The sequence below is a fragment of the Plectrocnemia conspersa genome, unplaced genomic scaffold (assembly GCF_051122295.1).
Source record: "Plectrocnemia conspersa isolate PC_06_02 unplaced genomic scaffold, ASM5112229v1 ptg000009l, whole genome shotgun sequence".
Lineage (NCBI taxonomy): Eukaryota > Metazoa > Arthropoda > Insecta > Trichoptera > Polycentropodidae > Plectrocnemia > Plectrocnemia conspersa.
This window is the reverse complement of record NW_028277173.1, coordinates 1026276-1050676: the sequence shown is the minus strand read 5'-3', so window position 1 is coordinate 1050676 and position 24401 is coordinate 1026276. Positions and strand designations below refer to the sequence as shown.

The 24401-nt window shown below is 29.0% G+C and overlaps 1 protein-coding gene across 1 annotated transcript in view; it reads right to left on the bottom strand.

Moving 5' to 3' along the window:
- The window catches only part of Neto (Neuropilin and tolloid-like), a 228289-nt gene that overhangs the window by 10573 nt on the left and 193315 nt on the right, over positions 1-24401 (bottom strand). Inside the window, exon 4 of the mRNA XM_088191360.1 lies at positions 1598-1683. Coding sequence (XP_088047486.1) covers positions 1598-1683 — 86 coding nt within the window. The remainder of the gene's footprint in view (positions 1-1597; positions 1684-24401) is intronic.

Here is a 24401-nt window from a genome sequence, read left to right as displayed (position 1 = left end):
GTTTTAAAATTTGCCGCGTATTTTATTTTCTGTCACAAAGATTTACAATTTCATTAAAAATATGATCTGATATAAACATAAATATTTTATTAATACGGTTTAAATTATTTTTGTTACACTCGATTTTTTAATATATTTTTTTTACATTTTTACATAAAAATATAGATTACAAAGAATATTTGATATACGATATTATTGAATCTCGTGGCAATATTTTTTTTATCAAAGTGATACGCGCATTTGCGTAAAAACATCAATAGATTATTTATATTATTAAAATAATAAGTACTTTTACGTATTGATTTTTATAGATCTCATAATATTGTAACTAAATATAATCTAATATTTAAGACTATAGATTATTTTATGTATCGTAAGTAATTATTAAAAGAGAAAAAAACTAAAAAAACGCACGCTCAATAGCTGCGGTACTTCACGACAGTGAGAGACGGACAGAAGATGAATTGTAATTACTGACCGTTAACAACTGATCATTAATCTATTGAAAAGTTAGTATATAAACAAATTTATTGGCACAAAAATACAGTCTTAATAATGGTATGTTACATACCTAATGAGATTTACAAACATATAATTTATTATTGTGTAAATTTAGCAATATCAATTAGCTTTTTAAAGGGCTTAGATCTATTGATTTTTAAGCACTCCATACCTTTTTAACTAAATATCATCTACTATTTAAGACTTTAAGTTATTTTATGTATCGTAAATAATTAATACAAGAATATATTAAAAGAGAAATAAATATTCATACGTAGTATTGAAAACTAAAAAAGCGCACGCTCAATAGCTGCGGTACTTCACGACAGTGAGAGACCGACAGAAGAATTATAATTACTGACCATTAACAGCTTATCATTAACCTATTGAAAGGTTAGTATATAAAACAAAATGTTGATACAAAAATACAGTCTTATGTTACATAGATAATTACATTTATAAACATATAATTTATTATTGTGTAAATTTTGCAATAAAGTTGCTTTAGAAGAAGAATTTAAAGCTCAAGTTTGTTATTAAAAATCATATAGAAAATTTACATTTACTTTATTAAATATATTTTTCAATGTATGAGGTTTCTTATATTAAATTAAAAATATTCCACCCTTTAAAAAATGCAGTTCCTTATACAAAATGGCAAACATTGCAAGCGCTGGAAAGCCATGCTTTTGTATGCACCCTAAGGGATACTTTGAATCTTGCGAGTGGCCCACGACCGCAAGGGGTTTATAATAATGCCGTATGTGTGTAAATTTTTATAAAAAATCATCTCCAAATTTTTATTCACGTATTATCTAAGAAATGGAATTTGTATATAGGTTAATTTCGGACACGCCCAAATACCATTTTAATTAAGTGCAAGTAATATTACTCGTTTATTGAATTACGAGTTTTGGAAATCTACGTTTAGATAAAGTGCGTAAATTAGCTAACGAAGGACTCTATAATAATATTCGATGAGTTGGCAAAATAGTGCTAAAGTGGAATTGTGTTAACGGTAATTAATACGTTTAGGGGTGCGGAGGGTTAATGTAATTCGATGAGAATTGTATCCTATCTGAATTCGTATACATACCTCCAAATAATCGTAGCGGCACTCCTGCGAAGATTCTATCTCGAAATAATTTCTGAAATCCAACCTTATGAGCTGTCCTTGGCGAGCTGAAACAAATATAAAGTCAAACGTTGAGATTTCTCCTCACACTATTAAAACTGTGCGTTGAATTTAAATTCACCACAGCCTCGGGCCAATGAAATCATGGGAAAATTATTCTAAAGGGTTATTGGCGCTGTCTTCAAGTTGTCCGTATAAACATTTGTATAAACTCATAAGTAAGTTCAAAATAATATATATTTATATACAATGTATCTATGTATGTAGAGTTAAGTTTTTGTAGGCTTTTGAATGCTGATTCACATAATTTGATTCTAAATGTTTTAATTTTGATAATAAGATCTGCTTTATAATATTCAATCATTATGTTGTATACAGGTCTGCCAAGAGAGGGAGGGGAGAGGGCCTGATTCTGTAAAAAATCATAGCAAGGATATTTGTATAAAAAAGTAAAAACCGACCTCAAATAATAAATCTGAACTAAAACTTTCAGGTATAAGTTTATAAATACAGTAAATAATAGAAGCGGAACATTGCCTTCAAAAGCACCACTTTCTAGGTAGTACAATTAATAATATTATTCAAAGGGACAGATTATAGTTTTTTGACGCAGCTCCGTTGGTGTTAAAATTTGTTTGCGAATTATTGTTGACTTTATTGTTTTTTATACGAATAAAAAATATTAGACATAAGAGGAAATATTAAACGAATGTAAATTAGTAGCAGTAAATTTAGGTATTTGATCTGAAAATTTTAGGTCAAATACATAAGGAAGAAACAGAGAAATAATGAAAAATCTACAACAGCACCAGCTGAATTATATAATGATAATTTGACAACTAGATTTAATGCAGCAAAATAAATAAGTAATACATCTAGTGATTATTCCTAAAAAAATCTAGAAAATAAGTCTCAAATCTATTCCAAAAATATTTTTTTAAATATATCATTTCAGTAAAATCATATAAATACATTTTCACTAGTAAATATATATTTCTACTAGTGAAAATATTAATTATCTGGCAGGTGCTACTAAAATTATATGATTTAAACTTTTCTATATGTAGTAATATATATATATATATATCTATATATATATATATATATATATATATATATATATATATATATATATATATATATATATATATATATATATATATATATATATATATATATATATATATATATATATATATATATATATATATATATATATATATCTATATATATATATATATATATATATATATATATATATATATATATATATATATATATATATATATATATATATATATATCTATATATATATATATATCTATATATTTACATACTTATCTTTATTTATTTACATCCGATGTATGAATGTTACAGTGAATATATATTTTTTCGTAAAGTTATATTTTCACTGGTAAAGTCTAAATACATTTTCGCCAGTAGATGTATATTTTTACTATCAAAAATATAATTTAAATGATATTCTGCTCTAAAATGCGTATGAAGCTCAATTTGACAGTTGCGAAACGTTCATTTGCTGTTCAAACCCAAACCAAAGTCTTAAAAATTTCATTAGGTGAAGACCCAAAATACAAACTAAGCCAAATAGAGGATAATAAGCGAAAGAATGAGTACAGACAGACATCGCATCTCACATATTGCTCTATAGTTTGTCTGCATTTCGATATTACACTAAAAATAGCTATAATAAAAAATAGAATAGCTATCCTTTCCGATATTACTATGGGCTTTTAATATAAGAAAGCTAATCAAAGCATATTCAAACCGAATTTTGGTCAATAAGAGAGCGCAAAAACAACTATCACTTCTCAGAAGGCAAAAATTCACGTCAAAAGTAATATAATCATGCCATCGCCGTCGCAGTGGGAACGCTCGGTAACGAGCGTTCCCACTGCGACGGCGATGGCATGATTATATTGCTTTTGACGTGAATTTTTGACTTCTGAGAAGTGATAATTGTTTTTTTGCGCTCTGCTATTGGGCAAAATTCGGTTTAGATGTGATTTATTCGATTCTCACTCGTAATATTGTCATATAAAGTCTTAATATAGACACTTGATAATCGCGCTTTTCACCGGAATGGCACGATTTTATTCCTTTTAACCTGGACTGGAAATTCACTATATGGCAACACTGAGCAGTAAAGAAAACACAAATAACTGCCAAGTAAATATTATAAGTAGATATTTTTAATATCTATTAATACATAATTAAAACATTTCGCATAAAATATGATATGATAAAAAATAATAACTAGTACCTATTATTATTTATTTAATAAATTATATTACGATGTTAAAAAATATATAAAATGCAATTTTTGTCATGAGGCCAGAAATAATTGTTTATTTAGAGCCTGGTTATATATTAAAATTAATAATAATCATTTATATAAAAAAACTTATTTACAGTTTAAGCAGATTTTTCCAGTATATTTATGAAATTTTCCACGTGAAAGTCTTTTTCATTCCCTTTGAAAGGCAACAAGTATGTGCTATACATAATCTGTTTGCGTTCAATTTTCCCTTGTTTGTCGTTTGATTATGAAAAGTCTTCTCAGAGCATCGGCAAGAACAAACAAGAAACAAAGAAAACCGAAATTGGTTCACCCCAACGTCAACAAAACGCCTATTTAGCGAATCTCCAAAAGTGTGGCCCAATTTGTGAATTTTCAGGTAAATGCATTGCGCTCCGCTGGGTCCTCTTTGTGCGAAATCACAACCTTTTGGTCACGAATTGACGATTTTCACAAATAGGCGACACAGCTAGAGAATTTAAATAAACCTCGTTAATCTAAGTTGGACTTAGAATGTACATGTTTTAATATAGTGAAAGGCTTAAACCATACAAAATAATATTATATATAAACTTGCTTTTGATATCAACAAACAGTTTAATATTCAAGCAGTATATATTAGAAAATTACTGATTTGATGTTTCGCTGCTAAGTAGTCGTTTACCATGTATTAGTTAAACCGCAGTCCTTAAAACTTTTCCCATACATAAATTACAACAAATTGCCATGAAAACAATGCATTGTGTTTGATGATGTATAAAGAGTAGTTTTTGGAACTCTTTAAGTTGACGAAGAAAATTTCAAGGTACGGTAGAGACGCAACTAAAGTTTGACAAACTCAATGGTTTTAACCCGACAACCATTAAAAGCTGATTGAGTTTCTAATTAATATGTACTAGAGGTCCTGAATTTTTTTTAAATATTAGGAATCAAATTCATAATATATTATAATTTTATTCAATATAATATTATATTTTAAATAAATATCTGAGAATACTATTTTATTATAAATAATAAGAAAAATATTTGCGTGCTTTATGTTTTTTTAATATATCCAGCCATTTAGTACTAGCTTTATATATTTAATTATTATTTGTTAAAAATATTTGTAATATCTTTATAAATATACATAAGAAAAATCTCGAGCATAGCAAAATTTCTAGGATTTTTCCCGGATTATCTCGAAACAGAATTCCTGATGCATATCACAATAAAGAAGAAAGTGAACTAATAATAAATAGTAAAAAATTCAGTCTATTAGCACATATTTTTTTGAGTGCCATATTATTTTTAGATTTGATTGTTGAATGAAATAAAAAAAAATATAAAATATTATGTCATTTTATGTTCATTTGAATAAAAAGTTTTTAAATACTGTATTTCTAAAAAACAAAAACAAAAGTTAAAATCATGTAATTTTACTAGCACCCATCATATAAATTATATTTTCACTAGTAAAAATATATATCTACCAGTGAAAATATATTCCGATATAATTTCACTAAAATGACATTTAATAAAATATTTTCGCATAGATTAATTTTAAATGATAACCAGAGATTTTTTGGTTCATAATCAGAAACGTTATTTAAACATTTTTCAGAGGGGAGGGGGGAGGGAAAAGTTAGCCAGTCAGTGGTCGTTTTTATAATTTACAATTTTATTAAGATTCATAGTATGTCTTTAAGTGACATGCATTTTTATGGCAAAATTAAAGGAGGAGCGGGGGTTAACTGGCCACCAAGATCATGTGACTTAACGCCGTTGGAGCACCTAAAGACCAACATCCGCCACTTGATTGATATTATTATTCATAAAAAATGAAATACATCGAATGTTCGATTAATAAAAAAATCTGAAGATTTTTATGTATTTTTTAAAAATGTTCGGAAACTAAGGTTAGATTATATCTCGCAAAAATCTATCATACAACTGAAGGACTACTCTTAATTAAAATAAAAGATTCAGCCTAATTAATTCTGGCGACGTTATGGACTTATAATAGGGCACAAAATAACAAATATATGACAATTGATTCGTCTTCATCAATTTTACAATTCAGAATTTAATGAGTTGAAACAAAAACAGTAATTTAATTTATTAAAAAAATATGTTTGTTAGTTTAAAAAAAAAAAATTTTAGCGTGGTTGGCACAGATTAGTCAAAAAAATGTTCCCAAAATTCATTGATGGATTTACAGATTTTATGATTTTACAATTTACTAAATACTTTTACCGTATTATATTGATATAATATGAGTAACTAATGAAATAAAATACTAAAATTTTCATCATCAAATCATTTAAAATGGATTAAAAAAATAAATATATTGGGTGTGACATAGATGCCTTTGGACTTTTAAAGGTTAAAAGTAAAATTGAATATTTTAATTTAAAAAAATTAAATTAATATTGACACTTAATTTTCAATGTCACTTAATCGGTCCCATTACCGTCTTTAGTCCATCATTGTCAATTAAAATATGACATCTAGGTCCTTCGTCCCGTTATTGATATTCTTATTTCCTTTTTCCAAAGTTTTTTTAGCCGCATTGAACCCAAAATTGGTCATTATTTTCCAAACGACCCAATAAAATACAATTCTTCCGGCTCATGATAAACTACTATCGCCGAAAGTACATTTATGTAATTTAATTTCAGCCACGCGTTCGGCTCGCCGTAAACATTTTTATAGCCCGTTTTCCGATCTAGGCGTGTGTTTTTCTCCGCAGCGAGACCTTGACCCGGAGAGTTTTCCGACCGGTTAAGTCCCGACCGTAACTTTAACCAGCGCGCTAATCGGCACAGTCGGTCGGATTAAGCTTTCTTCTTCGGGGAAAGAAAAAGAGATATACTGCCGCGCGATAACGAAGTCACAGCAGAAGCATCCGAGCGTGGATAAAATATAGTTTGTTGAGGCGACACCAGTGTTGCTACGCCATAAATTGGGTAGGGAGCAGATGCCAAGAGCGTCAAGCCGTGACCGAAACGGGTAGGTGGTGATTTTGCACAAAGAGGACCCAGCGGAGCGCGGTGGAGCTACCTGGAGACGCCAAATTGTTAAGTAAGCTAAACCTGTACTTGGGGTGAGGATATTTGGGTTTGGTACACATTGGAGAACATGAGCGGAAAATCTTTGAATTGAACGGCGATGGCGTGACGTAACATGTGGGCGATACTTTTTAAACTTATACTAAGTTCTGAAAGCATAAAAATATACAACGCTTATTCACAAAAAACAAATATGTTAAAAAGCTGGACGGCTTGTGTGAAGAATAAGGGACGTAATCACGACTTTCTAAAAAATGTAACTTATAAGCAATATACGTCTTTGCAGCTAGAACCGGTTTTATTTTTATTATTTATTTTTATTTTTAGATTAAATTAAGACCATCGTGGCCTAACAGGTTACCCCAATGCACCACGATGGTTGAAAACAAATTTTAATAATATAACAATACTTAAACATAACAAAAAATTATAAAATATTAAAATTAAATGAAATAAACTGGATCAGATTCTCGTAGCTAACATTAAATAAGTCTATATGTAATGCCAACGTATTAAGGAGCCGGATGGCCACAGCTATAGGCGAGTCGGAAAGTGCGGATGTCCTAGCCCTAACGGCCATCAAAAGAGGTCTCGATCGTGATTCTCGAAAATGTTCCGGAACCCAAAACTGGAAGTCCTCGAGAATAGCTGGATTGTCGACAGCACCTTTTAGTAATTTAGAAAAATGCTTAGCGACATACAGCTTTCTGCGAGAACTCAGCGAATCATATCCCAACGCTCCTAAAAGAAAGGCGCTGGGATATAAGTACGGATAATAACCAAATGTCCTTTTGTAAAGGTATCTTAAATACATTTTTTGAATTTTTTCCACTAAAAGGGAATATTTGGCTATTCGGGGATTTTAAATTATAGATCCCGATTCAAAAATGCTACAAACTAAGGTGTCATAGAGGATGCGAATAACTGACGGATCGTCAAAGTGAAAGGCATTCCTCATAACAAAGCCGAGCATCTTGGAAGATTTATCACAGACGTCGTGTATGTGTAGAGAGAACCTCCATTTGCTCTCGAAAGTGATTCCGAGATCTTTAGTGGAAGTTTCTCTAGTCAAAATGTTACCACCGAGATGGTAGAAATAAGCTGATGGCGAACGGGATCGAGAAAATGACACTGTATGGCACTTTCCGACACTAAAGGGCAGACGGTTAACGGAAGCCCATCTCCACAGAGAGTCTAAGTCACTTTGTAGGGAGAAGGAGTCCACAGCAGATCGAATGCATTTATATAATTTTAAATCATCTGCGTACAGAAGAAAACTTGAATTTTTAATTGCTGTATTTATGTCATTAATAAATAACACAAAAAGCAGAGGTCTCAGATTGGATCCTTGAGGAACCCCCGAAGGGGTAAAATATTCTTATGACAATCGTCCACCATAGGTTACAAACTGTCTACGAGTGCTTAAATAACTCAAGAATAACCGAGCTAAATTATCCGAGCAACCGAGGTTCGACAATTTATTTAATAATAACCTATGACAAACTTTGTCAAAGGCTTTCTCAAAATCTGTATACACGACGTCTAATTGAATTCCCGCATCGATAGAAGTTGTCACCGTTTTGGTGAACGACAGAAGGTTAGTAACAGTGTAATAATAATATTTTGTAATAATAACGCACTTTTTTATTATTAAAAATTTGAAAAACCGCAACCTTAGAGCTACTAGTCTGAGACGTTAAAGACTATGCTATTTCGCTATAATAAATATTACCTAAAAAAACACACCTGACAAAATATATCCTATTTAAATACATCCTATCTTTAGTTGGTAATTGAAAAAGAAAGCATTGCACTATTTTCCAATGAAAAGTTTTTTTTTTAAATAAAACATTTTTTTGTGCAATTTAAAAAAAATATATTTTATTTAAATATGTTTTTGAAACTTATGTATATGTTTAGTAAAGCATATTCCATGGATTATTTGGGTAAAATATGTCTGAATAGATAAAAATGTACAAATTTCGTGTATGCAATATCTGCCTTTGCTTTCACTTCACCAGCCATCCCTATCATAAAAACGCTCATTTCTCTCTTACATAACAAAATTACTGGGAACTACTAGGTACCGTTAGATTTGTCTCAGATAAAGCAAATGTATTCATTTTATGTTGACGCGTCATGCACATTGAACATGTTAATTTACATTTTAAAAATTTGCGCCAAAATATCGACCGGTAATTTGCATAGGTAAAAAGGGCGGATTTTTTGACTGTTTAAGGACTAAAAGGAATAATATTTTTTTAAATATTTTACCCTGACTTAGGTTAATCCCTTACAAAGAGCATCAATACGCATCGTCGTTTTCATTGTTTTAGGCCATTTAATACATTAGCGGACTTAAAAAAAACATTTTCGGTACTACCGGTATTTTATTTTGTAGTACTGATAGTGCCAAAAGGCAATTATTGCCCCAATACCGGTATTATAATCCCAAGCTACAAACAAAGTAATTCTAAAAGTTAATATATCGTATAGAATGCGAATCGACAATACTTCGTAAAAGTTACACGCGCTTCGCATCACAAAGCCGAGCATCTTCGACACCCTTTCGAGAAACTTTGGCGATGTACATACAAAATTTTAATCCTTGCTAAAGTATTTATCATATTATAAAATAATTTCAAGAAGAGAGGATGTCTGTAAAATGTAAACATGTGACACATGTTTACATTTTACAGACTCCATAGCCACTACAGTTATTATTGTAAGAATAGTTAATTAGCATTTGCGCTAATATTCTGAAAAACGTCCAGGTGATCAAAATATATAACATATTTTGATTTTATGATAAAAAGTACATACATTACAACTGCATATGCACAATAGTAACAAAAAAAAATTATTACGCACAACCCAAAAATCCACCATATATTTTTTAAATCTTAGCAGAACTAAGAAACATTGTTGAAAAATCGACACAATGTATCCAGAATTGCAACATCTATTCTGCGCACTGGCAATTTAAAAGTTAAAATTATATTACACGACAATGTACGACTTAGCATAGCAAGATTAAATAAGTTGTCCTATTAAATATTGTCTCATCCAATATATTCACCAGACATTACATTACTTAGAACCTACATTTTTTTAAGTTTGGTTGCTCGCTCGTAACGATTGTACCTATTTTTACTCCCCCGGATTAAAGAAAATGAAGCAATGAGAGCAAAAAAGTCTTTGATTGCATCCTATTAATAAGGCTGGAGCAGTTTCTGCATGCCATGGTCGATTAAGAGCGAAGCCCTGACGGTGAAAATCACGTTTTTTTATAATATACTATAAATGCAATATAAAATAATAATAAATAAACATTAAAAATACGCAAAATATCTCACTTCCAGGTTATACTATCAAATTAATATGCGAGTATAAATTAATTCTCTATTTAAAGAGTTGAAAACCGAACCGATAACCATTTGTCACCACTAAACAATGTATTGAACTCGCCGATAATAAAACTTTGCTTTGCTTAACACATACTATTGAAGATTTTATATTTATCAACAACATGATTCCATTTTTTAAAGATACATGATAGAAATATTTATGTTTTATTAAAAAGGAAGAGCGTACATACATACAATATAGTAAATAAGTCTGAATAAATCTTTCTCGCAATGGAGGAACATATATGGGTTAACATTTGCTTACTCAGCTAAAGACAAATAGGCACCATCAGATCTCAAAAGACAACTTATCTCAAAACTTTTTGATTGAGCTTATACATTCGACATCGCCGCCCGATTCTGACACCTGAATTATATATACAACTATATTGCTATAAATAATAATTTGTGCAATGATATACTTATATTGAACAGATATGCAAAAATTATGAATACTATCATAAATAATTAAATATAATATAAAACACATATTTATTGTATACACATACATAAATATGAATATAAATGCTTACATGTAGTAAAATTTATTATTTATTTTTTTAAAGTGCCAAATGAGCTACATGTAGCATATTATAGCTTGTTATTAAAATGTTGCAGGAACATACCCTTATTTAATTTTAATTATGATGTTATATAATACACAACAACATAAAAATTAAATAAATATAATAAACATGAACATTAATAATAAAAAGCGGAAGAATCACAGAAGCTAACTTATTTGTATTAAAGCTAACATATTTAAACGTTTTTATTATAAATGTAATTACATGTTCTGAATCTTTAATTTAATTAAATCGCGTTTTTTAATTTAACTAATTTTTTATATAAAATCCTAAAAAAATGTGTTATAAAAAATTCTTCACTCTGTGTTAAAAAATCTCCGAGAAAAAAGATAAAAGGTCAATAACGGTTAATAATGGCGCATTAAGTGCAATAATGCGACAGAAGATAAGGGTCAAGAAGTTTACAAATTATTTTTAATTTTAATTTGAAAGATTCTACAGTTTAAAAACAAGTTTATTATCATGGCCACTACTCTAAAACTCAATTGGCTGATATGAGAAAAAGGATAACTAACCTGCCAAAGTTTATAAGACCAATCCGTTACAAATTTACCCCGTTGTAACGGATTGGGCTTACGCCTGTCAGCTTACAACAAAAGATTTAATAATCAATATAAAAATAACGATTAATATTATTGTTATTTATAAAACGCATTTTTTTTATTTGCACTTCAATAAATATTGGCATAGATTAATCACGTTGATATTTATTTATAAGATGAATAAAAGCTAGGAAAACTTAATAAAAGGAAATCTATCGAAATTGTAATTATAAAAGACACTAATTTTAATCTTAAAGCTACGATAAATATGAGTTTATGTGGGATTCGAACCTAAGACCTATTAAGAAGCTTACGGGACGAATAGATTTACTTTCGCTTAAGTTGTTTATAAAGTCGTGCTAAAACTATTAATAAAAATCATTATTCATATTTATAGATCATGTTATGATCTTAGTGTAACAACGGATAAAATGTTAATTTACTATAAAAACATCATTAGGACAGAAAAAGTATAGTGTCAAATATCTGAATCAAAGTTTAAAACTGTGCTTAAATCTTAAAAATTATACTGAATTAGATAAGTTATATTCAATATCCTTTTATACGTTGCATTAACGTTTTCAATCCATCAATGTCAATTAAAATATGACGTAACGTAAAAATACCTTTCGGTAAAAAGTCAGTTTAAACAAATAATGAGTTATCAAAGTATACTTTTAAATAAGCAGTATATACAAAACATAACTTTGAATATGATATTATTAAAGCAAAATAGAAGCATATGATTTTCAAAGAAAAGAGCTTTTAAAGTAAAACAAGGTTCAGTTTAGTGCTTGAGAAAAATCATAAAATTGTCGCTGAGTAAATAGTTTTCAAAGTTTCGACTAAGTTTATTATGGCAATTTAGTTTTCAAAGAAAATCGTCGAAAGACTACTGAACTAGATTAAGTAGTCGTTTCACCCATTTTAAGAACCGCGATAACCACTTTAAGGTATTATATGTTAAATATATGAAAATTGCTGTTGATATATTTTTATGTTATTTATTAAAGCTGCTTATTTTTGTATACAACATTATCTTGTTTGATACATTGCTATTTTAGGATACAAATTGCTGTAATAAATAAATAAATAAATACATAACCTTTTGCTTGTCTACTTAAGTCGTGCCTAATATATATATTTATAGAACATTTTTATTCATAATAATATTAAAGCATATTCAGGATGGGAATAATAAGCTTATACTTTTAAAATGTTTTATTACGAAATATCTCGTTGATTTTTCAATGGATACGATAGTAGTGTTAGTATAAATTATATATCAATCCAAGCTTTCCACCTATCCTTATCCTACGAGTTCGGAAACAGAGTTATGACTCCAATTCAGTTGAAGCGCACTCGAAGCACGTTCGCCATTGAAACACGATAAATATCGATTGAGGGGATAATTCTCTAACGCTTCTCGTGCTGAGTGTGTCCATATTTTATTATACCGAACCCCTTACGTTTTTGTTCATTAATCGAGTGAGTGTTAAAACATAATTATTCAACGTAACGAAGCTCCCTAGCGTTAATTCTGTCGCCGTTACGTTACGGCGACAATGTAAAATATTTCTCGAATGTCTCTCTTCATTATCTGGCGTTATTTCTCATTAAATACGTTCAACAAACTCGTCTGTCGCATTTGCGAGTGTTTTATTCGACTTAATTAAAGACACGCGTGGGAGTATTGTATAATTTGCGCGACGGATCTGATTAATCCGATGATTACGTTTTATGTAAACCGAGCAATTACTTTGAAAATACAACGACAGCGCTTTATAGAACGACATATTGACCAATTGTTTACTAAACACATTTGTTAATGTTAAATTTTATACTTTCTGTATTGATTGAAAGAGCAGATATAAATTAAGTCGGCTCAAAAGCTTTTATTAACAAAATTGAATGGTGAACTTTCAGCTTTCGAAAGAACTACTAGCAGTTGTTTTGCCAAAACAACGATACAATGATTTATCGTAACTTAAATAATTAATTTTTATTTTATCGAATTTCAGAAAAAAAAAATCACTCTACTCAACAAGTGCACATTCCTCAACTGTCAAGATTGCACAAACGCTAAGCAATTTTTTAATAATCATAAATATTTTTGTGCATTTTAAACTATCCTTATGAATAAATCAAATCAGCAAAAAAAATTGTACACAAAGCCATAAGCTAAAAACAATTTAATTGGTGCAAGTTGTTAAAGAGCAAACGTAAATGTCAGTGCTTTTTTGGTTCTGGTTTCGAGTAGTGTAAATTTGTTTAGCTAGTGAAATTAATGAATCTGCCTACTATATTATTTTTGCAACGACAGTGACTCATCGCAATGAAAAAACTTTCGATTTCGCATATTTTTATTCCGTTTATAACGAATCGCAATGTCGACAATCTGACTCATAGATTCTAAAACTTAATTGACTCATCGCCCACTTGCCAATGACGAAATTTTTCATCACACATATTCAGAAAACTCTATTTATATCTCATAGAATTTACAAATATAACAACCCACCATTAATATTATAAAATTATTTATGAAAATAAAACCAAATTTTCACCAATATTATTGACTAATAACATTGAACAATTTTTTTTTTCAATTTAATAATTATTTTTTGCTACTTATAAAATTAAAAATTCTTGCTATTTATATTAAATATTTTCTACTTATATTAAATATTTGCTACTTATAAAATATGCAATTCTATTTATAAAAATAGTATTCGCAATTTAAAAATAAGTCAAAATATATAAGTACGATATCTGAAAAAAACATTTTCAAAAGATCCTCAAACGCATTATATTTTATGCAAAGGATATTTTTTATTGTAATTATAAAATGCTGAAAACAGTTTCGCAAAATATTATTTTTTTACCAATAAACTTTTCGTCTGCTAAATTATTTAATATAATTTATCATTGATATATAAATCAACAACACGGGTTTCGTCTGAGTCGTTACACGGTGTCTTTCAAAGGCAGTGATACAATCCCTCGATTCTAAAATTGAGGTCGAAATAGTCTATACTGACTTTTAAAAAGAATTCGAAAAAAAATCGTGAATAAGGTTTCCATGTTATTCAAAAGGAGAAAAAGTCATTATTTTTCAATTATTTTATAATTTTCTCCATGAACCTATAAATGTTTGTGCAGTATGAAGGTAGTTTCACTATATATTCCTTTGAATAAAAATCGTGGTATTGAAAGTAAATAAGCTTTCTTGAAGTTAATGGTTCGAATGAAGAAGAACAAAACGTCTATAACGAATTTCAACGTGTTTATAAAGCATCTCCTAAATATTTGACAAAATAGGCCCTGTATGTTTTGAATGGATGCTACTTAAATAGTACAATAAGTAAATATGTTCGTGAAACTGTACGTAGCCTTTACTGTAACTGTACCAATTTTTTAGCCTTAAGTCATTTCTCAAATCTGAAGACAAATGGATTAAGTTCTTTAAAGATTTTGGGTTGCATAAGCAATGAACGATATTTTTTAATATTGCTCTAATATTGATTGCTTTTCAGAATTACTGAAAAATTGTCAATTTTATTTTTGCATTCCTACTCTTAAACCAAACGTTAAAAAGATTTTTTCTCTAATAAATTTTTAATAGAGCAAGGAAGAGATTTTAAAAAAAAAATTGTTTAAAAAATATACATAGATACAATTGCATACAAATACAGTAAATGCACAATACTGTTTCATAATCATTTTCATTGCTTACAATTGATCAAGTTATACAATAAAAAATGTAATTATCTGTAAGTATATCGATTTAAAGACATAATTACCTTTACCGACACTAATGACAATTATTTTTAATTATTAAATAATTACAATCAATGACTATTTCAATTTATTAAATGATTTTTTAAATTAAAATTCATTCCAATTTTTACCGATATGTTTAATTTGATAATAGCTACCTTTTATTGCCAAGGCGACATTTCCCATTGTCACTGTCACTATGTAGCGTCCAATATCTTTAGCTCATTTCCTATTCACAGAAGAGCGCCGGCGTTGGGAATTGGGCAGACAATGATGCGGACGGGAGCTGTGCGACCAGGGCCGGTGCGAGAGTACGGGCGTTTGATTTACAGTCAACATATCTTTGACTTTTTGCAATAATTCAATACATTATCAATTTTATTTATTATGTCGCCGAAATTAGTTCGATCCTGTACACATGTCTACAAACAAATACGGTATTCGAAATGCGTAAACCGCTGGAAACTATATAGTATTATGCGAAATACTAAATTAGGAATTCTCGACGCGAACCGCATCGGTATTTAGATTTTGGTCACTCGGTATATATGCTATTTAAAGGGTTTTGCGGGTATTGGCGAAACCCTTTGTCGAAATGTTTAACTAGGGTGAATTTGCTTATAGAATGAAGATGCGTTGAAATATTATCCGTGGAAATCAATATGCTAATTTTTAATTTTTGTATAAAAGATTTCTGACAATAAACTTAAGATTGCCCTATATGACCGGCGTCAAATTTTGTTTGCAAAGTCACATATTCAATAAAGTTTTTAAGATGTTCAGACTTGATTTACAATACGTGCATTATTACAGGAGCTGGAGGGCACTGTGTATAATCACTTGATACGCAATAAAGCATGCTTTTACTAAATAATGCAACCACCGCACTTTTAAATAAAAAGGTACAAAACAGATTCTCGAGGAGTTTGTACATTAAGGAATGTGAATATTATCCATTTTTATGTTCCACAAAAATTCGAAAAGGTATCCTAGGATATGATTCTCTCAAGTAGCGTTGACAAGTGTACTTGGAAAAGCAGCAAAGAAGCAAAAGTTGGTAATAAGGAATATGATTCGTTTTTGTGTGCCACCTAATTAATATTTGACAACTCCCCATAAGCATATATATCTGTTTTTCTAACCACCTGTCAGATAATATTGATTTGTTCTCATCTAGGTAATAACAGTAATCAGACATGTTTAAATTGGTAATCGTAAATGTATATTGGGTATTTTTAGTTTTATCAAATATTTCGCTGCATATTCCTTCATATTAAATAGTAGGTATTGATAAATATATATCAAATTATTGAAAATCCCTAAGAAATATAAAAAAAGGACTATGAATATATACTTTATATGTTATTACGAGGCGAGAAGAAGTGAGCGTGCCAAACGCATGTAACACACGCCCTTATATCTCACTCACTCTGGTCATTTAACACGCGAGCGAGCGAAAGGGAATGTATCTCACCGTACGCGCCTGACAATTATTGCTGTTTATTTTTGCAAACATCTTTTTCTAAATTATAATAGCTATAAGATGTGAAAACACATGACAAAAATATATATTAAAATATTTTTTTAAGTAAATTTTTTTTTTATTATTTTTAATATATTCACTTCAATCGCGGTTTTTAGCATTTTTTAAATGTTTAATTATTATTCAAAATAAATCATTTAATAAAAAAAATATAACGGCAAATTAAGACCGAAATCACGCAAGTCTCACAGGCGAGACTGAGCAATAAGACCTGCAACTCCATTTTAAAACTCAAGGAAGCAATAAAAAACGACAAATTCTTTTGTTTTGTTTTTAAAATTACGGATAAACAACCTGCTTAGTATTTCAGTCAGAGTAAGCACTTGTAAAGAGTAAAAAATGTGAAATGCTTCAGACTGTGGCAGTGATCGTAAAACAAATAATAAAAAAAAATTGTTTTTTTTTAATTTTTATTTTGTTATAATTTTTAAAATTAAACAGTTTTGCTCTCTTTACGTTTTTCTCTAAAATGTTTTTTAACGAAGTTACGAATTTTTTTATTTTTTGAATAGCCATAATTCTGAAACGAAATAGTGGATATAGCTGGCTAACAAACATAATTAAGATTTGTACAAGGTCTATTTTTTGGCAAAAAAATTATGCTGATATAATAAAAGGAACGAAAGTTATTGTGTCCTTAATTTTCGTTAAATCACATATATAAACCTATTATTTTCAAGCAAAATATGTTTTTATAAGGAATAAAGTTAGGCTGAGTTAGGTTGTGCTACGATTTATCGTACCCCAACCTAGCCTAGATTTATGAAAATTTGATTTTAGAAAATATAAATTTATGTGTACATGTTCAAAATTTTATACCTTTAGGTACACTTGGAGGCGTTCAACAGGGCGGTTCAACGTGTGCAAGATACCCAGGCTACATATTATGAAGGGGTCCAATTTACATTTTTTTAAATATTTTTTTTTTTAAATTGCAACTTCCTGTACTAAATAGCCTGGGACCTTGCACTTGTTGCACCGCCCTTGTAACTGCTTCTATATGTAGATAAATGTATAAAATTAATTTTATTTTTATTTATTTACTAGCGGACCCGGCAATACTTTGCTATTGCTTAATTTAATAAAAAAATAAATACAATTTATTTATTCAAATAAAATGACAAATGAATTAAATAGTGTGGAATATTTTTTTTCTGTTTCATTGCTATTTTGTTTTTGATAGTATTTTTTATTCTTTTTCAGCTTTACCGCCATCTGGATATTTTACGAAAACAATAAAGTGTATAATATCAATTGTATTTAAATTAAATAAATTGAAATTAAAGAATTATTAACCTTCAAGGTCACTGCAATGCTTTATATAGGATGTTTTTGCGGCATTTACCAAAAATTGCTTGGTTTTAGCATGGGAGCATGCGACGTATAATCGACTATGAGAAAAACATGGATTCTCAAATTTCAATCCACATACTTGCAACCATTGAGCTTGTGATTTGTTGATTGATATTGCAAAAGCTAGTTTAATTAAAAATTGCAATCGTTTGAATAGGAATGGCATATCTGTTGGAATCATTAGTACCCGTGGTAGCAGCACATATTTCTCTTCAAATTTACCATTGTAAATTGTTGCTTTGATGATATTTTTTAACAATTTATTGACTGATAATTTGGTATAATTGCAATGATGGGGTGGATCAATGTTTCTAATATGAATGATAGGAACACTCAATTTTTTTTAATTGCATTTTTTAAATAATATATCATACGTGTAAAATTGATATTGATATCCGCTAAGCCAATACGCTGCAGTTTATTGATAATAACTATTATTGCAGCGCAGGTAAAAAAGAACCACACACAATCGTATTTTCGTGCGACGTATGTGTGTTAAATTGAAAAGCGTGACGTTCACTGATGTAGAGTTTTTGCTCTGCACATATATTTTAAATAAATAAATTATGATTAAACACTACATATGTATGCATAGTTCAGTCATGTTTATTCCCGCACTTGAAGGCCACACACTTTGCTAGCGAACAACACAAGTACACTAAATCACTGAAAACGTTAAATCCTTGATATCAGCGAGCGTAGAGAAGAGGTACTTGGCATGTACCGTCGTAAAAATGCATTAGCGCCCTCTCTCGCAAGTTGTTTACCGGTATTAATAACCCAATTAGGCAACACGGAATATCACTTAAGCGTGCCGAGTTTTATTACCCGGACGCTCACAACTCACCTTTTGATAAATCCATATTATCGGTCGAATTACGAACACCTAAATCAATTAGCTCGACAGCAGTCCCGATAATGAGAACATTACCCCTACTCTTTTCGGCTATAATTAAGTCTGCTGGCGAACGAGGGGTAGAAGAGAGATTCTGTTCAAATTAGTACATATGTCTGTATAGACTTTAGTGTGATTATTTCTTACGATTTTTATGGGTAATATAAAGGCTTATTATTTGGCAAATTCAAAATCGTTTTTTAAATTAGATTTTTCGGTATGAATAAATGATCAACTATAGGGGTTGCCACCTCAGATCAAGGTCGCACCCGGAAATGACAAAATATAATATTTTATTTATATTTTGTCATACATATAAAATTGATATAAAAAAATCAGGAAAAATACAATCAAGAGAAGTTACATATATTACGAAAAAATATTTATTTATTTTTCCATGTATTTTAATTTTTGACTGTACAAGATAGAGATTTTTTTTATAAATTCATAGAATTCTTGACAGTAGCTCATGGTAGTAAGCGCAAAACAGGCGCCGAAAAATCACATAATAATCATTGTTTTTGTAAAAATGTTTTACGCAGACCACACTTGTTCCCTCCATAAAGCGATCCATTGCGACTAAATTTCTAAGGATAAAACTTCAGTGTGAAGGGTAATATTTAATTGTAGATATTAATTATATATGATTGACTTACTCAGTTAGTACAGATTTACCCCGTTGTAATGCATTGGACTTACGCCTGTCAGATTACAATATGAGATTTAATAAAATAAATAAATATAATAAGGGTTGGCCGTATGTCGCTTTCTATAGGCAAAATCTATTGCAAATACTGATTTTATGTACTTTATATATAAAAAATATATCTAAACAAAGGTGTTGCCAAATACAATTTAAGCCTTTCAATTAAACCATAGTTATCACATTGAAGATACAAAATATGCTACCTTTAACGTTGCTTTTCTGCAAGTTGTAAATATCGTGAGTACTAAATCTGGTAATACTGAGTTATATTGTATTATTTTAGTACACAATGTCATCTTACGACAAACAATACTTTGTTATTTAATTTAATAACAAAATAATTTATACTCTACTAATCTCTTATTTTCTGATTTTCACAATAACAAGACAATATCTACGAGAAATCAAATGAAAGCAAAATATTTCAAAAAGCATAACAACGCAAGAAACGGATGAATTTATATAAGGCCGTCTTGGTCGATTCGGCGTAGCTCAGTTTGGTGCGAATGTATTCCTAGTCATAATCAAGTTTTAAATGAAACCTTTTTAAGAAAATCTGTATAGAATTGCATTAGCATGAAGAAAGTTGAAATGTGATTTGCTTTTTAGTATCTTAATAAATTGTAAAGATACAAATAGATTGATTTTATGACTATTTTACTAGATATAGCATTAATAATTTTGACGCAACGATTTAAGCTGTTCTTGATTTTATTATTTTGTATAAATAAAAACACTTTAATAAATACATATAAATATGAATTTGAATATGCACAACGTATTGTTTGTATCATATTAAAAGTTACTTTGAAATCTCGCAAACGCGTATCTGAAACAAAAAGAGTTATCCTGTTTCTCAAAGTTGATATTAATTGTGTGTCGCAAATATCTACATACAAGTACAAACAGAAACTTTCAGTATTTCACGAACAATGGTAAATCCAGTCAATTGTGACTATGCGCAGTATATTGTCTTTCAGAGAAGTCTGGCTTGAAAATTTGGCTGCGTTAAAGCAAAATTCCGAATCTAAACCATATTGTCGTCTTAAAGGCACAATGAAGCGCGTTCAGCACAACATCCGGATATTTCCCGTAAGATAGTCTGCAGGGAGATAATCTTTCATGGTACGGTGATCAAGGTGCGAATTTCCGCCCAAGCAAAACAGCAGAAGAACCGGAGAAACCATTACGCGAAAAACATTCGGTGTGCGTAAAGTGATTATGCTAAATTTCTCGGCACGCAACAGAAATTTTACATTAAATTTAATGAATGTAACGTTAATGCAAACAAAAACGCCACCTGAATGCCCATTCCAAACGATTCCCGTTTAAATTAACAAGAGACTCTCTCTCTCTCTCTCTATCTCCTCCCACTCTAAAAATAAATAACGAGCTTCATACCCGAAATGTGTAAATCAAAATGCGCAATGGTTGTGTAGCAGGGGTGGTATGAATTTTAAGGGTATGCGCCGTTAAACTGTTGTCAAAACATTCATCCGAAGTGGTGTGTTATTACTTTCTTTTATGCTACTGAATAATATGAACGACCTTTTATTATTCTATGTATTGACATAACCTTGAGCAGTACATACATATGCAATTATGTTTTAGCGCAATAAAATATTTTGTTTAGTCTTACAATAAACGGATACGTGCTTAGAGATTGAACTAGATCTGACGATTGAAGTGGAAGCAGCTGCATTAAGGTGACGTCCGTATTGATTCGACTTAAGCTTCGATAGAAAATAGTTTAGGGGCAAACTTTCGCGTATTTTTAAGTAACATTGATCTGGCAATGCTCCAGTATATATTTAATAAGGGAAATGGGAGGCGATCAATGATCCTCTTATCATTGACTCCTTAGGAAATATTATGTTAAGTATTTTGATTCGAAACTGAAATCTCTGTTTTTAATAGATCTTTTTAAAATATTACAGCAATTTTAATATGCTTATGTTTAGTTATATTATCTAATATTTGCATGAAAACAGTATTTAGCTGTCCATTTATTTGTTTATTTTACCTCTATTTTTTAGAAAGGCGCAAATTTGTGGCATTCAAAATGGATTCTGTTCCTTTTACGAGTACATTAGAATAAAAAATATATTATTTTAACGAATATTATTTAGCAAAGTAGCTATGTGTATTCCAAAATTTATATTAAATGACAGCCCTAACTGTAAATTTAGTCCTTCGATATGTAATAACTTTTATCAATCACTTCAAAACATCAACGCAAATTTATTACGATTTACAAATATAACGACTAAAGTCTCAGTATTAATGAATGCTATATAATTGCTATTGTGGTAAGATAAAATAATTTCACAAAGATTGCATTTTTTTAAAAAAGTTCCTTTATACAATATCATATATTAAAATACTTAAAGTATTCGACTATATATATTGATTAGAAAAATCAAAGACAAGATATTGATTGAGGTATAAAAAACAATGATTTGTAGTGCATATTTATTTTTAGAGCTTAGATTTTGGTCTATGAAATACATTTTTTAGAATCTAAAAAAGTAATTTTCTTCAAATAAAAATTGCTAGATTTTTTGTTACTACTACACTAGCATTATGATATAAAAATATAAAAATGTTTAGTATGATTTATTAATATCACAAATTAAGTTCCATCAAAACTAAGATTTGGGTCTCAATTATATTTTATATAGTATAAATAAATATTTTTCTCTATAAAAATAATATATCATTTTTACACATTTTTTTATAGCGCATTAATATAGCAAGGATATAAAATCAATAATAAATAACACATAATAAAATAATTTAGGCTTAATGATATATATTTTTATAGTTTTCAAAAATCTATTATAATTTTTCATATTATATTGATGTATCATATTTATTTTGTAAAATATAAAAATATATTTTGTAGAGTATGATATATATTTAACGAATATAAAGTAAATATTCAATATATTCGAATCTAAGATATTATATTTTTAAAGATTTTTTTATGAACATGCTCCGGAAAATAGTTAATATTTTTTTAATATGCAGATTTTTTTTTGATAAAATAATAATAATGATTGTTAAAAGCAAAGTATATAATAATAATTAAAACTGAACTGTATATCCATTCTTTTATAAATGTGAAAGAAATAATATATTAAAAATTGTTTTAAGATATAGTTGATAATTTTTATTAATAAGAAGACTTGTTACTTTTGGAAAGTATGAGTAAATAGGTATAATATGTAAAAATTAATATTTTTCAGATTAAATAATATAAAAGATTTGGGTTTATTAAATGTATTTGTAAGTTGCAAAAAAATCTACACGAAATTGCATAATAATTTAGAGCTTTTGCTTCAATAAAATATTACAAATAATATATAACTGATTATACCTATGAATAATACATATTAGACAAAATTATATTTTAAAGCTAATATTAGTAGGAAATTAATATTTTCTGATACAATAATTTAGAACAAATTTTTTTTTAATAAAAATTTGTAGCAAAATTTTGTTAATAAAAATGTTACAATAAAATAAAATATATATATTTTATTAATTATAGTATTCAATTATACGTAGTACATATTTAGAGGTTTAACTTCAAGTAAAACATAAATTAGTAATATGACAATTCCGAACTTATGCAAAGAAAATAGCAACTCGTTTTGACAAAAGTCATAATAGCAATAAAACAATACTTAATATCACAATTGCAAAAATTGTTCTAACAGATACAATAATTATTATTAATTATTAAAAAATTGAAAAAACTACATTTTGCGTGTAAGGCTACAATATACAATGCGTCTATTCGGCGTAAAAACCGCTATTATAATCTAACCATTGCATTAACCACACTTAAAAATCGTACCACTTTTTAGTTTGACTAACCTTAGATGAAAATATATTTCGTTGGTCGAATAATCAAACATTGTAATTGCTCCATCAATATTTGCTTCTCGAATCAATAATATAAAAAAAATCTAAAATTAGTTTACACCAGCATACAATCAAGCGATTCGAAGTGAGAGGCAATTAAATGCATCAAAAGCAGTCGATTAATCGATTCCAGACGTCAGAAAACCAGACCGAGACCGAGAACAAACACCTACAATAAACACGAGTGACCTCAGCGGATCATTAATAAGATAGAACTACCCCATCAGCACATAGATTCTACAAAACATTTCTCTGTAGTAAATTGTACAATAAACTAATACCAGATTTTTCAAAGTCATACAATTTTGCCTTTAACATTCAAACCGCCCCATATTTAGACCATTGAGGTATTAAAAGCAGCCGCTTCTCTTTTCGCACCATCTGGTCTAGTTTGGCGTCCGAATCCGGATAGCTTCCGGATTCAAATTCGATCTTAATTATTGCACAAAAACATTAATAACATTGTCTAAGAAATAAAAAATAAATACTACTGACATAAAGATTAGGACAAATTTATATTAAACATATACCAAGGTAATTTAATTTATGTAAATTTTATAAAGGTTTAATGGGAGAATTTTCATATAGATCAGATGTCCTTTTAATTATCAATATTCAATATTCAAATCTAAATATTTTACAATGACAACAAGGA